The following is a 20726-nucleotide window of genomic DNA, read 5'->3' on the forward strand; positions in this document are numbered from 1 at the left end:
AGTGGCTAATGATAGAGGATTGAGATGATTCCAAAGACTCCACTCTATTACCAATATGTAGCAAGTCTGCTCTCATGCCAGATATCTCATTAACTAATGGTTTTATAGCTTGAGCTAATAATTTTTTAAAAACTGATCTAGAAAGTTTCCCAGAGTCCGATTGAGTAGCATCGCTGCCTGAACCATCATCGCTGGAATCCGAGTCTTCGACGCGTTCCTCCTCAGCAACCTCCGTAGGAGTCTTTTTAGGAGTGGGCCTAGTCGATGCAGATTTATTTCTCAGGAATTTATCCATTTCCCCTTGCTTGCCTCTATATGCTTCAGTAGCCAACGGTTTTGCACGCTCTTTATTGGATTTGACCATTCTGCTTAATTAAAGCGTGTTCTTAATTCACCACTCGTGCATCAGGAAAAGTCTAGTAATGCATTTTCCTATGTGTAGATAACCCCATGCAGCTTGGAAGGTGAGGAGCCAACATATGTAGGTATCTGAGAGGATCTGTGGGGGTCCGCAGGGACAGTGCAATACCAACTCCCTTCTGTGGAGTACTAGGAATAATACAATGTCCCCCTCATTCGTGGCTCAAAAATCTGCAAACAGTAGCACTCAAAGGAGAGGGAGAACAATATCCCCTGACCCAAAAGCGCCCCAGCTCCCAGGTAGACTCCTCACCCAGTGAGCCAAAGGGCTGTCAGCAATCTGGCCCCACAGACAGAGTTAATGGTCACCTCTCTTTGCAGCAATATCCCCCGCAGGTTCCACAGACAGCTCACCGGGAGCACACAGCGCCGCGGCCCCTTCTCACCGTCTTCTGCTCTGGCGGGCGAGACCGCTCCTTATTCCGCGGCCCCACACCTCTAACAAAGACCTCCTGCGGTCTGGTGTCCAGGCCTTATCCGCCGGCACACCGGGTTCTGAAATCCGTCGGCACGACCCACCAGATAAGCACTGCAGGGAGATGTAAAGATGGCGCCCGTTTCCTGTTGGCGCCCCGGCACTCTCCACAAGGCTGCTCCACGTTCCGGTGTCTAGGCAGAGAGCAGCAGCTTTCCTCTCCTCTCCACCTCCTCTCACCCTCTTCTCCAAGCTCGAGACCCTCTGTGGGGGGTTTTTACGGTGTCGTCCGGGCCAATATAAGCGAGATTTTATGGCTGGTAGCGGGAGCTGCTGGCAGGCACCGAGCCTATAATTTTTACATGTGTCTGCAGTACCTTGCCAAACAGTTGTATTGGGTTTTTTTTTTATAGATTTTTCAGCCCTGATTGGCCCAATTTAGCAGACTTAATCTGCGACATTTGCTATTTTTCTATGTTCTGCAGGGGCGGTGCACTGACCTGATTTGTCTTCATGCTCTTTACACACAGACAACTACATGCATTTTGTAGGTGTACTTTTCAAGAAAATCTAGACATTTCATTATTTGTTAATAATGCACATTCTGCGCTTCTGATTCCAAAATAGTTTCTTGAATCCCTAATGAACCTTCAAATGATGAAAGTTGATCCCTCTCCATTGTAGACAAATGCTTTAATCTGTTGCATTGTCTACATTGACCATCTTGATCCGATTATGAGGTATTAAACAAAAGTTCTCCTTGTACGGGGTTAATTCTCAGGATCTGCCTGCTGTTGGTATGGTAGAATATATAGGAATGGATTGTGCTCCAGCTGGGTACAGTATATACAGCATGTATACTGCTCAAAGAAAGGGTACACAAACGGCCTGTTGCAAATGGAATAGTGTTCCCTTTAGTTTTTTGAGGAGAGTGTGTGTGTGTGTGTGTATATATATGTGTGCACCCTCACTAGTCTGTGAAGATGTATATTTTGGCTGTCTACGTACAAAGATGAACACAGATGAGCTACTGAATTTGGCTTAACTAGCTGAAGGAAGGTGAACTTGTGAAATATGCCAGAACGGTTATAAAATAAAAATAGAATTGAATGGACATTTTGGTGTCTTAAAGGAATCTGCAATGCCAATCATTCCGTTTTTATAGTCACACTGCTTTATATGAAGTCAGAAAATATTCCATTAAATCAGCCGCTTCATCCCCATCACAGCATTGAAACCTCCTGTACTATCTGTAGCTTTCTTGGCTAGTTATGAGCTGTTAGAGCTTGTTCTTTCTATAGGAATTTGTGTACAATAAAACTTGTCTGATCAGTGCGGTCCACAAATGTCGTGCTTCGGTACCCCATTATTACAAGAAATCTGTCACGACTATTTCCCATCTGAGATAGCGACAGAGATGCTGATTCCAGTGACGTCACATCCTGAGCTACTTGTTGGAGTGTGGGTTTTTTTTTTCATAAAATCCGTTTTATCAGTAGAATAGCTCTAGTGACTATTACACCTGCTGCCATGTAGTCCTCCAGGTTCATGAGCGCTGTATAACCTTATCTCCATCATGGATTGGCAGCTTTCTACATATGTACAGTACAACTATCACTCAATGATGGGGTTATACGGAGCTCATGAATATGGAGGACTACGTGGCAGCACGTGTACTAGTCCTCTAGTGATGATCTCCTTCTGATAAAACACTGATTTGTATGATGTTGCCATTCTGATTGAGCAAAGCAGAGAGCAATTATAAGTGAAGGAACGTACACAAATGAATAGATAAATAGTTCACTTCTATAATGTGGTTTAAAATGGTGAAATTGAACAATGTAAATGTAGTTGCTGCACAGTCAGCCAATACTGTATACAGCAGCATATGAACAATAGTTTGTGAGTGCGCATGCAGTAGGGCTGATCCACTTGGTCCCATAGTAAATCCTTTGCAATAGGATGCAGGGTGCCGACTCCACTGTATGCGTTCCGGAGTGCCCAGCCTGCTACTGTCTCGAAGTGAGGCTAGGGACTCCAGTGGTGTTGGACCAGGGCATTCAGGCCGGTATTGATCCTGGTAACCACGCGGCGGGTGCGGAAGAACTATTGTTCGTATACTTCTGTATACAGTATTGGCTATCTGACTGTGCAGCAAGTACTTTTACATTGTCCAGTTGCACAATTTTTAACCACATATAGAAGTGAATTATTTATCTACTACTTTGTGTATGTTCTTTCATTTAGACTGAAGAAAATAGCGCAATTATATCAACAAGACAGCAGCATATTCCTCCTAGGTTCAGCTATTCTCATTCAGGGGCCGTCACACGAGACCCATAGAGCTACCAAGCAGCTTTTAGAACCCTTTTCCAACTACTTCTATGGGGGCTAGTGTATTTTTATTAGTGGGGGGGGGGGGGTTTCTCCAAACTACAGAAAGCAGCCCTGCAAGTGACATATCTCTGGACTCAGGATCTCTGTTTCTACACCATGCTGCTTTCATATATATTGGCAAAAACCTGGTGACAGATTTTTTTGGCTTTTTGGCTCTTCTATAGAAGTGCGTGAGAGGGGAAAATGAAATATAACAGTGCATGTGCTACAATACAGGCCATTAACTCCACTTTTATCTGTCTGTTGTAGGAACATGCTTTTGAAAGCAGCCAGAAGTATAAAGAAGGAAAATACATCATTGAATTAGCTCACATGATCAAGGATAATGGCTGGGATTGAAGAGATGGCGATAAATCTGAAGACCATCCAGCTGACCATGTTATCCTTAGAATGAGCGAGTAACTGAGTGCTTGGTTTCATATGATTCAGAGGCTGTGCCGCATGGAGCATCCTCTCACCCTTAATCCATCATTCTTGGTGAATGGCCTCTAAATTTCTGATACTCTGTCTCTTTGCTTTGTATCCCCTTTGTGAGTTGCCCTCGGCCTCTTGCTCTTTTGTAGAGTTGGCTAATGAAAGCATCAGGAGCCTCATAGCCCAGTCACTTCTTTTACTCTTAGAGTTGATTTAAAGCTGTGTGCAACATGATGTACAAAAAGTGGCACACCGGGGGTCACGTTTTTAGAGCAGGAAGGAGGTGTAGTTCATGAATAGAGGGAGGAACATATGATGGAGATGAAGTCTGCATTTAAAGGTCTGAAACCTGTATCCGACTAGAGGAAAATAGCGCACTGGTTTGTTTTGGAGAATGTATAGGGTTATTGTAGGTTTTAAACTTTGAAGAAAACCAAAGGCCCAAAAGTATATGAGACCAGAAACAGAATTGGTGGCTATCCGGTTATGGCAGACAGTGGGTGCAACCTCCTTTGATCAATTGATCTACTATATCGATGTGTTATGATGACTGTTTATTTGGCCCAAATACTTAAAATTAACTGACCAAGCAAACGGTATTATCTATTCCACTCTGATTTCCCATTGTACTTGCACTATGAATTTTGTACATCACAGCCTATGTACAACACTTGAAATTGATGGTTTTCATCTGCGCTAACACTGCCTCATGAAAGTGTTAACCAGAAACAGGGATTAGCTTGATAACCCATCATATTGCCACCAATTGTTCCTTACAAAGCTGAAAAAAAAATCTCTTCTGCTGTGAAGATAACAAAGAAGAGGAACGACAGCCTGTATATCCCAATTCCATCTAGAGCCCAAATGTCATTGGAATATTGGGAATCCTTCTCTGTCCTTATGTTTTATGATGGTATTTTTTACTTTGTAGCGCCCCCCCCCCATTTGAAATTTCAATTTTTCTTTAGGCTGAAAAAGTAAATTTTTGTTCTTAATGACACCTTGTAACCACTGGGCATATGCATTGCATGGTTATACTTTAATTTGGCAATCAGAGGATGATTGTCAAGAGCAGGATAGAAATCTGTATTCATTGATCCCCTTTCTTATTGTTTGCTCAGAGGTCATTTTGAACCCTCCATATGGTTTTCCTGTCGGCATTCTCCCATACTTGCATATATACACACATGCCTTTAGGAATGTTCTCTTCAGTCTACCTGAAACTTTATGGCTATAAATGTTCATACTTTTGGTACAAATCCCTTCTTTTATATTTCGGTTAGATGCACTTTTTCAGTGGAGATTAAGATGAGAAGGTAAACCAAAGCGTATATATTTGTCATTTTGTTACCAAATGGACTTTGTTTTAGGAAAGTGCCATAGCAGAAATGTCACATCTGTATACCTTCATGCAGATACTTGTGTAGAATGTCCACGTTTCACTGTTGTATGTATATATCATAAGCTTTAATGTAATGTCACATTGGCACTTTCTTTTCCAATACCAAGAACTGTCCTATCATTTTCTCTACATAGACTTCCCAAGCAATTGTAATAATGCCCATCCAAATTTTCATATACCACATTTCACAAGAAAATCTCCCACCCCTTAATTCTTAACATTTATATACAATGCTGAACCTGCTATTGCCCATCATGAATTGTATGGTATGGTGTTTGTCGTTTGAATGTCTTGGTAAATTGGGAATTGGTAGTATGCGTTTTCCCACTGCCTGATGCAAGTAAAGCAATAAATAATGGTTTAGTAGTTAAACAGTTTTATCATTCTCACTTCTTAGACTTTTGGTGCAACCCGTATAGTTAGAGTAAGTGCACTTTATGTTTTAAACTCTGTGATGAACACTGAAATGCCCTGCAAGGATCGGTAGGGATCTGGGCCCTGAGAATCCCACTGAAACACTCTGGCGTACAGGCTTATAGAATTTCTATTGAGCTTAGGCAGAAACAGAGCTCTACTGCTTCACGAGCAGCACACATCAGTGTTTTGAGTGATCTGTGGGGGTGTGGATCCTGGGACAGCAGTCTGCAAGGTGTTTAAGCACTCATCACATAGCTTAAAGTACATACTCTTAAAATTGTGATCTTTACAGGGAATTGTATATCTACTCTATGATTAGATGATTGTTTGTTACAGGGATTGTTTCTAGAAGCTAATTCTCAGCAGCATCCAACCTTCATGAGCTTTGGTAAAGGGTGTCCTTAGGGGGTTATTTCTGCCAGAAAAGCAAAGGCCGTAATTAGACAGTTACACTCAATGTTTTTTGCTTTGATATGCAGTTTTGCATCTTAAGGGGTATACTTCCATCATAAAATCCTAATCCCAGCAGGACCAGCATGTGTTTGGCACAGATTTTTGTCTATTATTTTGAATCCGTCAACTTTAGGATGCCACGTGCAGTATCACTGCCAAAGTTTTTGATCATGCATAGTTTATTTTATTGCCAAAAATTTGAGAAGTCCAAACAATACAGTAGAAGTTCTCCACGTTTATTTTAGCCGTAGCTGGCACACACTGATGCAAGATCGCCATTGTTTGGTGATGTTGGACTGGCTGTTTTCGGGACATATTGGATGTTTGACTCGCGTTCTAATTGTTATTATGGCATATATTGTGAAATGCAGTCTTAATTTACAGAGGTTAACTGAGGCGTTCACTTTGTATCTGTGTACGCTGCAGTAATGAGCTGGTTGCCCGCAGCATAGCTGTGTATGGATCACGTCCAAAGACAAATCTGTAAGACTAAGAACATATAGCACCAATTCACAAAGCAGAACCATAGAAGTATAATTTAAATAGTTTAAATCTTTGATATTATTGTAATTACATGAATTCAGTCAAGTTGGGACAAACGGTAAGAGTGTGTGTGTGTATATGTAGATTATATATGCACAAGTCGTCTTAAATAACTGCATATGAGAACAATTAACAAAGTGCTTAGTGCAGGTAAATATATATAAATATAGTTCACATCATAGGCACCATGCACTAAAATAACGGATTACGTTATGTGTATATATACAAGCACGTTTTGGCGTCTGCCTTTTTCCCCTGAGAGAGGCAGACTCCAAAACGCGTGTCAGGACCTGGCGCCATTCAACAGGTTAGTCTTTATTCAATCTCTCTTTACCAATCCAACAAATTTTACTGCCTAAATATATGGGTACTACATACGAGAACTGCATTTTACAATTATTCTTCTAGTCGTGTGTGTGTGTATACATAATGTAATCCATTATTATGGCATATATGATGTGAAATACTAATATAACTTTGTGTTGATCCACTTGCACTATGTTAATTGGTCCCATATGTAGTTATTTTAAAATGACACACAAATGTATTCTAATATATGCACATACATGCATCTCTTCTGCTGCTTGTCGCCACCTTGTGTGAATTCATGTAATTATTTACCTTGATATACTAAAGATTTAAATTTTATTTAAATACTTGTACCTTCTGTGGTTATACTGTTTTTTGTGGGTTTTTGTTGTTTTTTTTGTGAACTCGTGCAATATTGATTTCTTGTATGGCCCGCCAGTTATTGCCCACACGGTGAGGTGGAATTATTTTCCTATTGAATACATGGATGTTTTTGCAAATATATTCTGACTGCTCTGTGCGCCAGCTGTGGCTGATCATTTTGTGTTTTAAAGATTAAGAACAAGTGTATATGATTTTCTGCTACCACATGAAACTTCACAGCATTGATAGAGCTCTTTTGACTGCAGAGCGAGGTAATTTTTATTTTTTGGACAGAGTGACTGTTTGTTTAAATTGTAGCCGGTAGTATCACTCTCAGGGTACCCTTCTGATGTCCTTATGTCAGTGATAGGTTCTCGTCAAAGAACTTTTTTTTTTTTTTTTTTTTTTTTTTTTCTTTTCTGACACTGATTAACGTTGTTTTAGATACATGCAAATTTAAAACATGACACTGTCTGTGAAATTGACATTGTCGGTTGGTAGGCAGTAGACTATGGGAAGATTATTATCCTGTTGTGTTTACTGAGGAGCGGTCTGATGCCTGTCAGCAAATCTCAGCTGTGCAAATATGGGTCCGGGGTCACATTAGAAGAGATGCTACCTTGCCACATTGTGCTGAACGTGGGTTCTTTTACATGGACAGATTTCTGACCATAACAAGGCTCTAGATTTCATGGGTCTTTTACACCAGGGTTCCCCAACTCCAGTCCTCAAGGCCCACCAACAGGTCATGTTTTCAGGATTTCCCTTGTATTGTACAGGTGATGCAATTATTACCTCTGGGCAATACTAAGGAAATCCAGAAAACATGACCTGTTGGTGGGCCTTGAGGACTGGAGTTAGGCCGTGTAAAACAGGATTCCCCATCATGATTGTGTGGACAATCGTTGTGTCCCAATATCATTTGCACGTTATCGGTAAGCATTTCTTATTTGCACATAGATGTGCCTGGCTACCATTAAATTTTATTTTTTTTTCTGCCATTTGCTTGTTTGATTACTGCCATGTATACATGGGACAGTGGTACGGAATAAACATTTTTGTAAACACTGTTTCAGCCAACTATCAGTTTGTGTAAATGGGGATTTTATAGGGATTGTAAAATCTGCTTTTCTGAACCTTCTTTGAAGAACCAGAATTATATACACAGTACCATAGGCACTCATCTAAGTCAGCTAATATTGAGTTAACACTCAACCAGACACCTATGCAGTTAACCTGCCAGGAGAGCAATATGTTTGTCTTTCACTGTCTCATTAGTTTGAATGCCTTTACAAAAGTCCTCCCATGAACTTTTTTTTTTTTTCTTCCTATACATGTGTAAATGTGTGTTTAGTGTACAGTTAGTGTGCTCGCCTAACCCCTGGACATTCTCCAATTTTCCAGTGATGTTCCAGACCTCTTCTGAATATCGTCACTGCTTTTTAGACTCAGGGTCACACTGTTCTCTGCGTGACCTGGAAGTGGCTTTTACAGTGTAAGTCTATGGAGCGTCATTTCGAAGCTACATAGACTCTTTGTAAAAGATTTGTCTCGCGCACAGTGCTCTGTGGGAGCCAGGTAATCTCAACAGCAGTGAGTTCATGGAGAAGATGAGCAGGGTTGAAATGCAGGAGAAGACCATAGTAGGTTTGTATATTGGCACAATAGCACATAACATACACATAGTTAAAGCAAAAAAAATTCATGGGAGGCTTGTTTTAAAGAGGACCTGTCACTTGCTTTAAAAAAAAATTAAATGTTGTAAAAATCCCTTAGCTCTCTTGATTCTTTTTTTTGTTTTTTTCTATCCGTTTTGTGCTGTATTGCTTTGTTAGGCCAGGATCACACATGCGAGGAATATGGCCGAGTCTTGCATGTTAATGCCGGCACTCTGGAGCGGAGCGTGCGGTCGCATAGCAATACATGGAGCCGCATGCTCCGCTCCTGAGTGCCGGCAGCAGTGCCAAGTATTGACACTCGAGACTTGGCCGTATTCCTCGCATGTATGATCCTGGCCTTAGAGATATTCATATTTGTTTTTTGGAGTGCAATATGTGAAATCTATGCTTGTAGTGCAACTAGGTGTGTCTTCAGAGTCTTCTCTGGGGGCATGTGCTTTCACCTCTCCTAGATGCTGACAATTACTTCCACAGTTGATCAAGAATTCTAGTAGTCTCAGACTCTGCTGAGTTTTGATTGGCAGTGTCTGGGAGGGCAAAAAGCGCACTCATCCCTCAAACCCCTCCAAAGGCTTTAAAGATATGCCCATCTGCACTAAAAACAGACTTTACACTGCACTCCCAAAGGAAAAAATATCTATCTCTGCAATATAGTGATACAGCACAACATTGAAAAGACCAGCAAATACAGTGTAGCTCAGGGATTTTTATAAATTAGTTGACTTAAGTTATTTTGACAGTTTGAGTTACAATGAGATCAGGAAGGGGTAGTTGAAATTACTACTGTGTATAAAGTCCTACATATAACAGAGATCAGACAAATATAGGAACTTTATAGGAGAAACTTGAAATTGAGCTTTTTTTATTTAATTGGTCTGACCTTTTCCCTAATAATCTTTTATGGAATTTATTCTGATGCAGAGCTCCAGCCCATTACATATATATTCCACTGCTCAATAAATTTGCCTGAAACCACTTCCAAAGAGCCATAGTTGCATGAGATGTATATGTACTGACCCCCAAATATAATGGCCAAAAATCCTGAATTCTATATGAAGGGAAACGAGGGATTTGAAGTGCTTCACTATACCAGTCCAAATAGAAACGTGACATCAGTGTGATACCTAATAGTTGTTATACAAGTGTGTACAATAGCTCAAACAGCTCCACTTCCAGAGTTACATTTTTTAGGAACAATGCATGTAATGCTATAATTCTTTAGTTGGTAAAATGTATTCATTTTTTTTTTTTTTTATTTACCCACAGCCTCAGTTGCTTAACAAACTTGTGATTTTTTTTTTTTTTTTTTCTGAGTTGTATGACAATATATTGCCCAGTATAAAGTGTAGGATGCGACTGCACTTATGGAACATTGATGTAAACCATGAATAAAGCAGCAAGGATTAAAATACTACTTTATACATTTTTATAGTCCACATATAAGGCTGTGTGCGCACATAGTTCTAGGTGCTGCGGATTTGGGTAAATCCGCAGGTCAAAAGACCTGAGGTTTGTTTACCTGTGTATTAGCCTGTGGTTTAGCCCTGCGGTTTCACACCTACCTCTACAATGGAGAAGGTGTAAAACCGCTGCGGATTTCGCACAAAGAATTGAAATGCTGCGGTCTTGAACCCGCAGCATGTGCACAGCGTTTTTCAGTTTACCATTGAAAACAATGGTACTGTGCAACACAGCTAAATCTGCTGCTGACCCGCAGAGCCTGGAACGCTGCAGATCCGCAGCAGAATCCGCACCGTGTGCACATAGCCTAATGGTTTTGCTGAGATTGTATCCTGGATGCCAAAAAAACTGTCAATCAGTAGCAGACAGGTTGAGGAAACTTAAGAATGTGGGCGCTCTCCAGCGGATGTACAATGATAAAATCCACAAACAATCAGCATACACCTGACAACTGGTTCCTTTTCAGAATACATTACTTTGTTCCGTGAGTTGGAGATATGCATCTTTGGTCGATTTCACCTTCACTGTAAAGTTTTCGTTTAACTCTAGTGTAAAACTAGTCACATGCATATAATGGCTAATGGCCGGCAATCAGCTATCTCTCCTGAATCCGCCATACACATTAATGTTTGTTTGAATCGACCATGTATTCTTGTATTTTTATTGAGGACAGTGGGAAAGTATCAGGCAGGGGATTATTTTCTGAACAAAAGTCGAAAGTTAAAATTTAAACTTGCCACCATGCCTTCATCGCTTCTTCTGTTGGATAGTCTCCCATAATCTTGCCAACTAAAGCATAATACAACATGAGCTTGAAGATCCACTACCAACGAGATGAATTTTAGTTAGGCAGGCCCATGTCTGTAGTAAAGGGAATCTGTCATCCCATTTTTGCTGTATGAGCTTTGGCCACCGCCATCAAGGGATTATCTACAGCATTCTGTAATGCTGTAGATAAGCCCCCGATTGTAACCTGAAAAATAAGAAAAACGAGTTGATTATACTCACCCCGGGTGTCTGATCCGGCTCCTCCATCTTCATACGATGATGTCCTCCTTCTTTCTTCTGCCGCAGCTCCGAGTGATAAATAAGGTCTTGTTTTCTTTACCATGTTTCTTTGGGATTATTAGTCTATGTTCCACAATGAATATTTTGAGCGTTTTTGATATTGCAGATGTTCTGAAGCGTTTCTGCACCATTTGGCTTTTTGATACTGCAGTTTTTAATATAATTTTTTGTATTTCATGTTTTTTCAACTTCGCTATTTTGTTTTGTGCTACTTATTGGTATTTGGCTTTGACAACTTTTAATAGTCATGTGTAGCAGAAAAGCAGTAAAAACATATATACATCTTTTTACCTGCAGATTTTAAACAACTAATGCAAGTGAAAATACACAGACACAAACACATTTGACCCAGCATACTAGCAAGTGGAAATTGACCTGTTGCAGATTTCACAAATGCACCACAGGTCAGTTTACACTGGATGATATATATTATAAAATCTCAGATTTCTATAAATCGCTTCCACTTTGCAGGAACTGTAAATGAAAATACGCAGTGTAATATAGACTCTCCAAAAACTCATTGTGTGAACTTAGGGTACCGATACACCTAGCGATGCACCAGCGATCCCGACCAACAATATGACGCGGTCAGGATCACTGGTGCATCGCTAGGTGGTCGCTAGTGAGCTGCCACACAGGCAGACCTCACCAGCGACATCGCAGAGGACGGGGATCGCTACTTACCTGTCAGACGCGGCGATCCTGCGTCCTCCCGCCCGGCTCCACGCCTCGCTCATCGTCACAGCAGGAAGCGCCGCAGGAAATGACCGACGAGGAATGGTCCAGGAGCTTCTTGCGCGATCAGCGATAACCAGCGGGGGAGCCGGTTGGAGGTAAGTATCACATGCAGCGATATCGCTAGCAATATCGCTGCAACGTCACAAAATCGGTGACTTTATAGCGATATTGCTAGCGATATCGCAGTGTGTAACGGGGGCTTTAACCTTAGATATGTTTACTATCTTTTAACTAAGTAACCAATACAAAAGGAAATTCTGATTTACAGGGCCATGGTGGAACCCAGAATCCTACATATGGCAGATACAGACAGACAGAAGAGGGGCCTTGTGCACGAACAATATATAGACCCTTTGCAGCTGAAGAGCTCTTAATAATGCACAATTACACCTTCTTTGAAAGTGGCAATGGGCCCCTTGACCTCTTGGGGGGCCACTGTGTGGCCGCATAGGTTGCACTAATTTGTCCACTCCTGATATGGCATGTTAGACCAAGTAGACAGTTGATAGATTGACATGAGCTGTATACACAATCTTTCTTGTATGTTCTGTCTGGTCCCTGGGCAATCCAGTCCACTGAGCATGGATCAGGCTAGTGAGGTAGCAAGCAGCTTTGTTCAAAATGATTGAGAATTTTTTTTTTCCAATCCAGCTAAGTGAGTTAAAAGCTAAAATAAAAATGTATTTTAATTTTCTTTGGTGGATTGAAAACCTTTTCTCATCACTTTTAGTAAATGGACCCCTTACTCTTTTTGTTACCCATGCAAATGTTTTCCAGAGACTGTACAATGTCACGAGGGTATGCTGATATGTGTAGATTAGATCCTGGTTGTAAATATAGGCTGTTGATTTTGTAATTCGAGTTTTGTCGGGTTTATTTTATTTACTCATTGGACCAGTAGGACAAAGTGTGTTCAGATAGAAGTTTCAGTTGTAATATTGCGCAAAGATTCCACGGCTTGAAACGAGAACCAATATTTCTGAAAAAATGAGGACCTTGACTTTTCCCTCTTATCTCAGATTGGACTTCCTGAACTGCTGATACGTTTTGCTTGGTTATGATGTTTTCTTTTTCCCCATCACATTCTTTTTATGAAGTTCTTTAGCCCACTTTTTCACTTTTTCTCTAATTGTGGGTATCCTAACCAAAGTTATATTTGTGTCTATTCACCGCGCTTTAGAGGAGATGAGATCTTTATTTTCTGTGTTACCATGTAATGCTGCTAAGACTACATATTACACACAACAGGTGTAACTTGCAACCCAAATTGTAGTAAATATGTATAGATAATATATTTGTAGGAGAAATTATCTTGCACACTTGTTCTAACTTGACAAAGCTAAAGTGTAAGTCTTTGAATTAGGATAAATTTCCTTTCTGAAAGGCATAAGGCTAAATGAGATTACATCACCTGTTTGATTAAATAAAATGTAATGTATTTGTAAATTGCAGAAACAGTTTCCTAATGTTATAATTGCAGGTAATACCTTTGATACCTTTTGGTTCGGGGAGCATTCAGACAGAATTTACAGATCTGTTGCAGGCTGTCGTTAAGTCTGCAGACTCAGTCTGAGTATTTTACATTAAAATGAGAAGCAGAGTAATCATGAACTCCATATTTGATATCAGTCTAAAAAAAAAAATCAACATATAGCTGGGAAACTACTAGCAATAGTATAGTCTTGAAATTGATCACCTTTCTTGTTGCTGGAGGACTGACATTTATACGCCTGTGCTGACTGATGTGAAAGTCATGCTTTATACACAGGTTTTGGCAAGGAAGACCAGTATGATTTAAAAATCGGAACCATGTTTTCCCACTTCCAGCTAAACTTCTGTATGACTTAACCCATCGTGCATGTAAATCCAGCATTATATAGCAGCAAGAGTGGTGGATGTTTGGCTTTTCTAAGGCACAAAAGGTACGCCTTGGAAACCAAAACACGCCTGTCAATGGATTAATATTTCCAATGTGTCCATTTTCTGCTATATATTCTCTTTTCTCAGATCTGTACTGCTCCGCTGTAATATCAAGAAGATTGTAAAGTATGCGATGAATGGACATATGAGGAAGCAACGAGCATTGAAATGAATGCGTTTCTTTAAGCATTGTGTGGTTTCTAAAGTCTGCTATGAAGGGGATTTGTGAGGCTCTGCATTGCATGTAGCAAATCAATGTGGAATCTATCTTCCCTGTAAAACTTATTTACAAATGTAATTCAGTTGTGAAGTAAAGAGATCCATATTCTATCTTACAAGATATAAGAGTTAAATACCTGTGTGTATTGCTTTTGTGTTTACAAAATGTCTCATTCTTATTTTTGGCTTTTTATGAGTTTCAGGTCATATATTTTTTGTTTGTATAAATGTAATTGTTTTGTCTTCATGTTTTGTGTAAATGTACATAGTTTTTCAGTATTAGAGGAAAGTGCATTATTTCTGTCATTTTCAATGTGTTGGTGCTCATTTGAAAAAAAAATAAAGTTTTCAAATATTAAAGCTTCTTGGCTATTCAATTGCTTTTAGCATTTATATAGCATTCACAACAGCAGAAATACCTGTAAGAAAATGCCACTATTTTTGAGATGTATGCACATAGTACATTCAGAAGATTAAAACCATACAGGGGCTGGTTAGTTATTTTATCCCCTTCACGACCTTAAGATTTTTTGTTTTTGCGTTTTCGTTTTTTGCTCCACTTCTTCCCAGAGCCATAACGTTATTTTGCTGTCAATGTGGTCATTTGAGGGCTTGTTTTTTTTTTTTTTGTGGGACAAGTTGTGCTTTTGATTTACCATATATAGTGTACTGGAAAACGGGGGGAGAATTCCGAGTGTGTTGAAATTTGCAGAAAAAAGTGCAATTTCACAACTTTTTTTTTTTTTTTTTTAAACCATGTTCACTAAATGCTAAATATATGAATGGATACATCTACGTGATTTTGCTTGCACAGGCACTGGTGTCGGCTGATTTTGACAGCTAACATACAGCACTCAATGGCAGGAGCGGTCCCATACCACTCCTGGCACTTTAACTCCCTAAATGCTGCAATCTAAATCGATCGCAGCATTTCTTGTGCCAACAGATGGAAGAAAGCCCTTGTATCGGTGACATCATTGCGGAGTCCCGATCATTGCCATGGTGACCTAATGTCACTCATAATGAAGACATCCGGGTCACCAAAGCTAGCAAAGTTGCTTGATCATACTCGGCGCATAATGAGGCAAGATTAACTGTCAGTGCAGTGCTGACAGCTTGCGTTGCGTAGGGATGCTCTTGCATCCCTATGCTATACAAGCGATCAGCCTGGAAATGGTGAAAGTCCCATAGTGGGTTAAAGTAGGAAAAAATAATAAAAATCAAAATATATTGTACCCATGAATAAAGATTTTTTTATGAAAAAAATATATAAACAATAACATTTCACACATTTGGTATCGTTGCATCTGGAACAACCCAACCTATAAAACTGTCCCACAAGTTAACCCCTTTAGTGAGCACCATTAAAAAAAGCATTTTTTTTCCTTGTTTATCATATCAGCTGAAAAATAAAGTTATAGCTCTCAGAATAAAGCAATGCAAATTTTTTTTTTTTTGTTCTAAAAAGGTAGATGTGCTATCGCTGTAATCGTACTGAACCGAAGAATAAATCTGCCTTATCAACTTTACCAAACGTGGAACTAAATTTAACAAAAATCCTGAATTTCTGTTTGTTCATTCTGCCTCTCATAAATCCGAATAGAAAAAGATCAAGAAATGTCATGTCTGAAAAATGTACCAATAAAAACGTCATCCTGTCCTGCAAAAAAACACGCCCTCACATGATTGTCGGATAAAACATGGAAAAATTATAGCTCTCAAAATATGGTGATGCAAAAACTAGCTTTTTCAATAAAAAGACGTGGTTACTTACTGATAATGGGATTTTTCAGAGCCCATGATGGCACCACGGAGAGAGGGGATCCACCTATCTGGGACAGGAAACTTACAGATAAAAAGGCGGTACCTCTCTCCTGCATCAGTTGTTTACAGAGCGCAAGAGGAACTTTCAGATTAACAGCATAAATAAATATTTAACATTAGTATGAAATTTAAGACACCTTGTGACTACCTTTTATTAAGTATTAACATTAACCAAACTAGTTGTGCACACCCACATATGAACGGAGGGAATGTATGGGTGCCGTCATGGGCTCTGAGAAATCCCATTATCGGTAAGTAACTACATCTTTCTCTCCCCACCCCCATGATGATGGCACCACAGAGGGAATTAGAGACTTGTACGTTAGGGGGGGACCACTGCTTCCAGCACCTTTCTCCTAAAGGTAAGGTCTGAAGAAGAGGCTAGGTCCAGCCGATAGTGATTTAAAGAATGTAGAGGGGGGGGGGGGGGGAACCATGTAGCGGCTCTACATATCTTCTATCGAGGCGCCAGCTGTTTCCACCCAGGAGGTTGCCACTGCTCTTGAGTGAACCTTTATCTTCTCGAACGGCTGTCCCATGCGAGAAGTATTACATGGTGATGGCATCTCTTATCCATCTTGCCAGCGTGCCCTTAGAAGCTTTCTGACCCTTCCGAGGTCCCTGAAAGCACACAGAGACCTATACTTCCTACACCCATGTGGCTGCTAAAAACTGGATTAGGCACCTTCTGACATCTAGTGTGTGTAAGACTTCCTCTTCCCTATTTTTCGGATTCGGCAAAAAGGGAGATCTCCTGAGATCTGTGAAATCACGATGCCACTTTGGGAATTTAGGCCAGGTTGGTTTTAAGAACAACCCTATCATCTAAAATTTGTGTGAAATGTCACTGATCCTATGAGCTGATGTAAGAGCTACAAGAAGAGATGGTTTAAGGGACAAGACTTTCAGTGAAGCTTCTGACGGGTTCAAAAGGGGCCTTAGGGCTGTAAGGACCAAGTTTAGATCCCGCAGAGGGGTACACCAGGAGGGGATGGGTCTAGACCTGTCCGACACTTTTGATGAACCTAAATATCGATTCCCAGCCAGGTACAGAGCCCCCCCTAAGGCTGCGACCTGAACTTTCAAAGTGCTTGTGGCCAGCCTCGGTTCCAATCCCTTCTGCAGGAACTCTAAGATGGCTGTTAGTGGAACCCACCCATCTAACTTGGAACCAGAAGCTTAAAGGAACTTTTTCAAGGTCTTTCCATACAGTTTGGTGGTCATAGACTTCCTACTTTGTAGTAAAGTGGAAACTAGATTTGGAGAAAACCCCTTATTTCCAGGCTGTCGTGCAAGTTTTTTACCTGCGGATGAACCACTGGCCCCTGGGAAAGAAGGTCTGGTAAATCCAGAAGTACCCAAGGGATGGAGATGGACATCATCCTCAGCCAAGAAAACCATGTCCTCTTTGGCCAGAAGGGGGCTATTAAAATCACTCTTGCCTTGTCCCCCGTATTTTCCTCAGAACTGCCGAATCAGGGAAATTTAAGGGAAGGGGTATGCTAGATAGTGGCTCCAAGGAATTATGAAGGTGTCCAATGCAACTGGGTTCCCCAAGGGTTCTATTGAGCAGAAGGTGTCCACTTTCCGATTTTAACTGTTGGTGAACAGATCTATAGCCGGGTACCCCCACTTTTCTGCGATCTGATCAAACACTACCTGATTCAGCTCCCACTCGCCCTGCCTCAGCTGGGTCCAACTCAGAAAATATGCCCTACGATTCTCTACCCCCCTTTTATATGGAGCGCCGTCAGAGATCCCAAATTGTCCTCAGCTAGCTGAAAAATGGACCTTGTTACTTCCAAAAGCGGGTGGGACAAGGTTCCTCCCTGGTGATTTAAATAAGCTACCACTACTCGGTTGTCTGAAAATACTCACGTGGTGTGACTGAAGGGTGTTCAAGAATTCTAGGAGGGCGAACTTCACTGCCAACAGTTCCTTTATGTTTGAGGATACTGATCTCAATTCTTCCGTCCAGACCCCCTGAGCTATCTGATCGTTCAGGTGAGCCCCCACCCCCTGGGACTTGCTTCTGTAGTCAAGACCTGGGAAATTGATAATACCCAAGGAACGCCGCAAGTTAGATTGTCTACCTTCCTCCACCATTCTAGAGAGAGAGGAGTTGGTGACATGATTAACTGTCCTAAATTTCTTTCTAGAGAGTTTTCTGCTGACAATATTTCCCACTGTAACTCTGGTGTGTTCCTGAGCCCATTGAATGGCTGGGATACAAGATATCATGGACTCTAGGAGTGACATCTCTTTCCGCTAGGTTGTGGAGGGGAAATCCCTTGCTCACGATACCAGCTCTACCATCTTTTGAACTCTACGAGAGGCGACACTCCTGTTTTGTTTGAGTCTAGTAAGATGCCCAGGTATTCTTGTACATGGCTCGGCACTACTCTGGATTTCCCTAAATTCAAAAGCCAGCTTAAGTTGGTTAAGGAACTCGTGACTCTCTAACTGACCTTTTCAGTGTTGGGGGAGTTGCCTATTATGAAGAAGTCGTCTAGATGGGGGACTATCAGGATATCTTGTTCCCTTAAGTGTGCCATCACCTCCGCCACTACTTTGGTGAATACCCATGAAGCTATGGCCAAACCAAATGGAATGGCTTTGAACTGGTAATGTCTTATCACCCCCTGCATTGACTGCCACCCTGAGGAATTTGATAGTCCTTGTGGATGGGGATGTGATAATAAGCGTCTTTTGGCTCCAGAACAGCTTTGAAACTGGATGGAAATGGCATTTTCACTGCTGTTTTTGTTTCCATTTTGACGGATTGCACTTTCAGACACTTGTTCAGTTTCCTTAAATTTTACAATTGTTCTGAATGTCCCATCCGGTTATTTCCTCAGGAAAAAGGGGGAGTAAAATCTTTTGCCGCTTTCTTGGCGAGGGACCTGAAGAACTGCCTTCTCCACTAGACCCAGGATCTCCTGTTCTAAGGTTAGCTGTTCCTCTTTTGAGGATCTCTGAGGAGTCACTATGAAGGATGGATGGGGAGGAGAATGGAAACAAAGTCTTAGACCAGAATTTATCAGCTCCAATATCCAAGCGCTGTTGGATATTTTTTCCCAGGCCGGGAGAAAGAGAGAACCATCCCCTTACCTGGGAAAAACCCTCATTGGGATGGCTTTTTATTTTCAGTGGGGCCCCTGTTGAACATAAACCCCTTGCTTCTACCAGTTCTATCTTCCCACTTATCCTGAGGATTTTTGGGGGGTTTCCTCCAGGGCTGTGGAGTCGGTAAGCCAAACCTCCGACTCCTCAATTTCCCTTACACCGACTCCACGACTCTGACACATATTGCTTATATTTAAGTGAAAAATTTATTGTAGTACAATGTGAACCTCAGACATTTTAATCGTTTTTATGATCCAATAATCAAGATATTTAGATAGAACATAATATATATTGGTGTACTACCCGGTTTTCATTCTTTTTGGTACAGATACGATATGGATAGACAGATATGGATAAATGGATAGAGCAGATTTCTAATCTGCTTTTGCTATTGAAAACATTATCTATGAGCTCAAAAACCTTTCAGGTGATGCAGTTTTTTAAAAAGATGATCAGCTTTTGCAGCTGAAAAACGTATCCTCAAAAAACACAGGAAAAACGCTGTGTGTGAATGTAGCCTTAGATCAGGAATAGAACAGCCATTTATAGGACATTTCATAACTTTCCCAAACTCCTATGAAAAAATATTCAGCACATCCTGCGTTGAATTACTGTACCCAATTTATTATATATTTTAGGAGTCGGTCCATTTTATACCGACTCCGACTCCACCAAAATGAGCTCCGACTCCACAGCCCTGGTTTCCTCTGGATAAATCTGACTCCGAAAGGGCCATTTATAGGATTGATTGGAGAGGATAGGGAAGCTTTTCTTTTTATCCCCCGCTTTATCCAGTATATTGTCCAGCGTGGGACCAAACATGAACTCACCCTCGCAGGGTATGGAACACAATTTTGATTTTGTCTGCAGATCTCCCGGCCAACACTTAAGCTGGAGTTCTCGCTGGGCTGCATTGAAGAATTATGCTGATCTAACGTCTAGCCTGACCGAGCATGCCGATGCGTCCACCAGAAAGGCAGCCGGGCCCCTTCATTGTGGGTATAGAATTTAATATCGTGTCTCTAGAGCAGTGGTTCCCAACCTTTCTGACCTTGAGAGAAACCTTCAGCTTAGAGAGGATTGCGAGCCACATTCAGCACTGAGAGAGGGTCGCGAGCCACATCCAGCTCCCAACCCCTTCAAAGTAGTGTCAACCAAAACCCCCATTACAGGTATAATGATAACCAAAGCTTATCCACAGAAATCACTCCAAAGCAGTACAGTGAGATCCAGGGGTTCCCACAATACCCCCCTTCAGTATTCTCCCATCAAGGACTATCATATCCAGCTTTGAGCACCTCCTCTAACACGTAGTACCATCCTCCAGCATACCATACCTAAAACATCTCTAAACCCCTAAGACCAGTAAATGTGCATCCAGATCTGCACTTCTGTGCAGGGCTACTCACAAAATTCACCATTTTGAGATGTGCTCTTCATACCTGTTTGCCAGCTTGGTGTATTAGGTCCAGGTTTAGCAGTCAGTCGCGAGCCACAATTCATGGGACTGCGAGCCACATGTGGCTCCTGAGCTACAGGTTGGGGACCCCTACTCCTA

The 20726-nt window shown here is 41.1% G+C and overlaps 1 protein-coding gene across 1 annotated transcript in view; it reads left to right on the plus strand.

Moving 5' to 3' along the window:
* Positions 1-14578, plus strand: part of YPEL2 (yippee like 2) — a 120270-nt gene extending 105692 nt beyond the window's left edge. The window contains exon 5 of the mRNA XM_073572965.1: positions 3482-14578. Coding sequence (XP_073429066.1) covers positions 3482-3571 — 90 coding nt within the window. The 3' untranslated portion in view covers positions 3572-14578. The remainder of the gene's footprint in view (positions 1-3481) is intronic.
* Positions 14579-20726: the final 6148 nt, after the last annotated feature.

The sequence above is a fragment of the Dendrobates tinctorius genome, unplaced genomic scaffold (assembly GCF_039654945.1).
Source record: "Dendrobates tinctorius isolate UK_male_01 unplaced genomic scaffold, ASM3965494v1 ptg000007l, whole genome shotgun sequence".
Taxonomy (NCBI): domain Eukaryota; kingdom Metazoa; phylum Chordata; class Amphibia; order Anura; family Dendrobatidae; genus Dendrobates; species Dendrobates tinctorius.